A 3103-nucleotide genomic window follows, 5' to 3' on the forward strand; every position below is an offset into this window, starting at 1 on the left:
TAATACGGATTGGGATTGCGGTGATTTTGTGTGTGTGTGTGTGTGTGTCAAAGTTTCACTCTGTCACCCAGGCTGGAGTGCAGTAGCACACTCACGGCTACCGCAGCCCCAACCCGCAGGGCTCAGCCTTCTAAGTAGCTGGAACTACAGGTGTGCGCCACCACACCTGGCTAATTTTTTGATATATTGTAGAGTTGAGATCTTACCAAGTTGCTCAGGCTGGTCTCGAACCCCTGAACTCAGGCAATCCTCACCTCCACCTCTCAGAGTGCTGTGAGCCACCGCGCCTGGCAGGGATTGGGGAGATTTAAAAAAAACTCTGTTCTCTTCCATTTTCCTGCCTCCCCACATCCTCTGGGGAGTTGGGTGGTACTTCCTGTGGTCTATCTTCAATCCTTCTTGCTGTTTCTAAGGTGGAGCTTGACCTTGTTGCTCAAGGTTGTATGAATCTCCAAAGCCCCTGACCCAGTGAACACTCAGAGGGGACCACAGAGAGCTGGCCACACACAGGTCCCCTCCTCCCCGAAGGCCATGGCCTTGGGGAGCTGTGGCTGGGGGTGGATTTCTGGCTCTCTGATTCCATTGCCGTTTCCAGGGTGACGCTCCCCTGCCCCTGACCCCAGCATCATGCATCGCACCACACGGATCAAAATCACGGAGCTGAACCCGCACCTCATGTGCGCCCTCTGTGGGGGCTACTTCATTGATGCCACCACCATTGTGGAGTGCCTGCATTCCTGTGAGTTGGGTAGAGGGGTGCCCCTAGAAGGGGCAGCCTCCGTGTCAGGTTGGGGGTACTGGCTGGGGAGGGTGGGACATAAGGCCCTGCTCTGAGGAGCGAACACATGTGTCTGGCGGGAACCCCAGGGTGGCTGTCTGGAAGGGGCGGCCGCGTTAGGGTCTCAGCCTGGAGGTTCATTTCAGGAAGAGATGCATCTGAAATTGCAGCTCACTGTTGAATCTCTGTGACTGAAATGTCACCCCCTGGAGACTCAGGTGCCCTTGTTTGCACTGTGGACTTGGTGGCAAGGGGTCAGGTGCTCAGAGAGGGGTCTCACAAGCTGCCTCTTGTGTTGTACGCCATCAGGCCTTGGGACCTGGGGCTGATCTTTGTGGACATGACACCAGCCTGTCACACATGCAGACACACAAGCTCTGTCCTCCCCCAAGAACGGACGAGGAGCAGTTGGTAAACGTGCAAAACGACATCACCATGTTGGGCCTTGGGCAGGCCTGAGCTGCAGGGACAGGTGGAGAGAGCAGCCATCTGGATCAGCCAGAGGGCAAGGAGGCTGGTCCAGGTGGAGGGGCTCTGACTTCTGTCTCTCTACACCCCCAAGTCTGCAAAACTTGCATCGTGCGCTACCTGGAGACCAACAAATACTGCCCCATGTGCGACGTGCAGGTCCACAAAACCCGGCCTCTGCTTAGCATCAGGTGGGTGTGGTACTGTCCCCCCCATGTGGTGTCCCCCTGTCCGCTCGTCCTCCTTCCTGCAGCCCGGGCGTGGGAGAAGTGCCGGTGTGGACCGGCCCCTCCCCGTCTTCTGGGCTGACCCAGCTTGTCACAGGCCAAGACACACCGGAGGGGAAGAGACCCATGGGGACCTCGGCGCCTGGGGCTGGGCCTGAGGAGGGGGGGACACCCTGGCTGGGGAGGCGGAAGGGGGCTGACAGCTCCTGTATGTTTTTTCCCAGATCTGACAAAACCCTCCAAGACATTGTCTACAAACTTGTCCCTGGGCTCTTTAAAGGTATCCGTGCACCCCTCCTTCCTCCCCCCGCCGCTGTCCCACTTCCAGCCTGGGACCCTATGCCCACCCCGCTTCCTTTTTCCAGACGAGATGAAGCGGCGCCGGGACTTCTACGCCGCATACCCCCTGACAGAGGGTGAGTGTGACCCCCGCGTGCCTGGGACCCCGCTCGCCCTCTGGGCCCCTCCACGCTGCCTCCCTGCTGCAGCCTGCCGGCTCTCAGGATGCCCCCGCCGCCGGGCTCCGTGGGCCCTGGGTCCTAGGCCGACCCCTGTGGCGCTCTCACTCTGTAGTTCCCAATGGCTCCAACGAGGACCGCGGTGAGGTCTTGGAGCAGGAGAAGGGAGCCCTGAGCGACGACGAGATCGTCAGCCTCTCCATCGAGTTCTACGAAGGTGCCAGGCAAGTCCGTCCCAAGCCAGGCCGTCCTCTCCGCCCACCTGGCCCCGTCCCTGGAGAGGGTGACCTGCCGGCTCCCAGGTCTCCCTAGCTTCCTTGTCTCTCCTCCCCCAGGGACCGGGAGGAGAAGGGCCCCCTGGAGAATGGGGATGGGGACAAGGAGAAGGTGAGTGCCGGGCCTGCCCAGGACGGGAGGCGGGCTAGGAGAGTGGCCCGGGCGGATGCCTCACAGCTGCCTCTGCCCCAGCAGACAGGGGTGCGCTTCCTGCGGTGCCCGGCAGCCATGACCGTCATGCATCTAGCCAAGTTCCTCCGCAACAAGATGGACGTGCCCAGCAAGTATAAGGTGGGTCCTGGCTGTTCTGAAGATGCGTGCCTGGGCCAGGCATGGTGGCTCATGCCTGTAATCCCAGTTCTTGTGGGGGATGAGACGGGAGGATCACTAGGGCCAGGAGTCCAAGACCAGCCTGGGCAACATAGCGAAATGTCATCTCTACAAAAAGTAAAATATATATATATAGCTGGGAGAGGAGGCATGTGCCTGTAGTCTCAGCTACTTGGGAGGCTGAGGTGGAAGGATCTCTTGAGCCCAGCAGGTTGAGGCTGCAGTGGCCACGGGCATGCCACTGCACTCCAGCCTGGGTGACAGAGTGAGACTCTGACTCAAAAATAAAAATGGCCAGGCATGTTGGTTCACGCCTGTAATCCTCGCACTTTGGGAGGCAAAGGTGAAAGGATTGTCTGAGCCCAGGGGCTCGAAACCAGCCTGGGCAACTTGGTGAGACTTCGTCTCTACAGTAAATCAAAAAATGAGCCCGGTGTGGTGGCGCACACCTGTAGTTCCAGCTACTTAGAAGGTTGAGGCAAGCCGGGCTCGGTGGCTCAGCCTGTCATCCCAGCACTTTGGGAAGCTGAGGTGGGTGGATTGCCTGAGCCCGCGGGTTCGAGACC

The 3103-nt window shown here is 59.5% G+C and overlaps 1 protein-coding gene across 1 annotated transcript in view; it reads left to right on the forward strand.

Annotated features, from left to right (window-relative positions):
* The first annotated feature begins 574 nt into the window (after positions 1–574).
* PCGF2 (polycomb group ring finger 2) overlaps positions 575–3103 on the forward strand; it is a 5847-nt gene continuing 3318 nt past the window's right edge. The window contains exons 1-7 of the mRNA XM_008066468.2: positions 575–739; positions 1341–1437; positions 1698–1753; positions 1839–1889; positions 2047–2155; positions 2267–2318; positions 2403–2498. Of these exons, the coding sequence (XP_008064659.1) occupies positions 628–739; positions 1341–1437; positions 1698–1753; positions 1839–1889; positions 2047–2155; positions 2267–2318; positions 2403–2498 (573 nt within the window). The 5' untranslated portion in view covers positions 575–627. The remainder of the gene's footprint in view (positions 740–1340; positions 1438–1697; positions 1754–1838; positions 1890–2046; positions 2156–2266; positions 2319–2402; positions 2499–3103) is intronic.

Source organism: Carlito syrichta, unplaced genomic scaffold (genome assembly GCF_000164805.1).
Source record: "Carlito syrichta isolate Samal-C Ts95f unplaced genomic scaffold, Tarsius_syrichta-2.0.1 Scaffold104997, whole genome shotgun sequence".
In the NCBI taxonomy this organism is placed as follows: domain Eukaryota; kingdom Metazoa; phylum Chordata; class Mammalia; order Primates; family Tarsiidae; genus Carlito; species Carlito syrichta.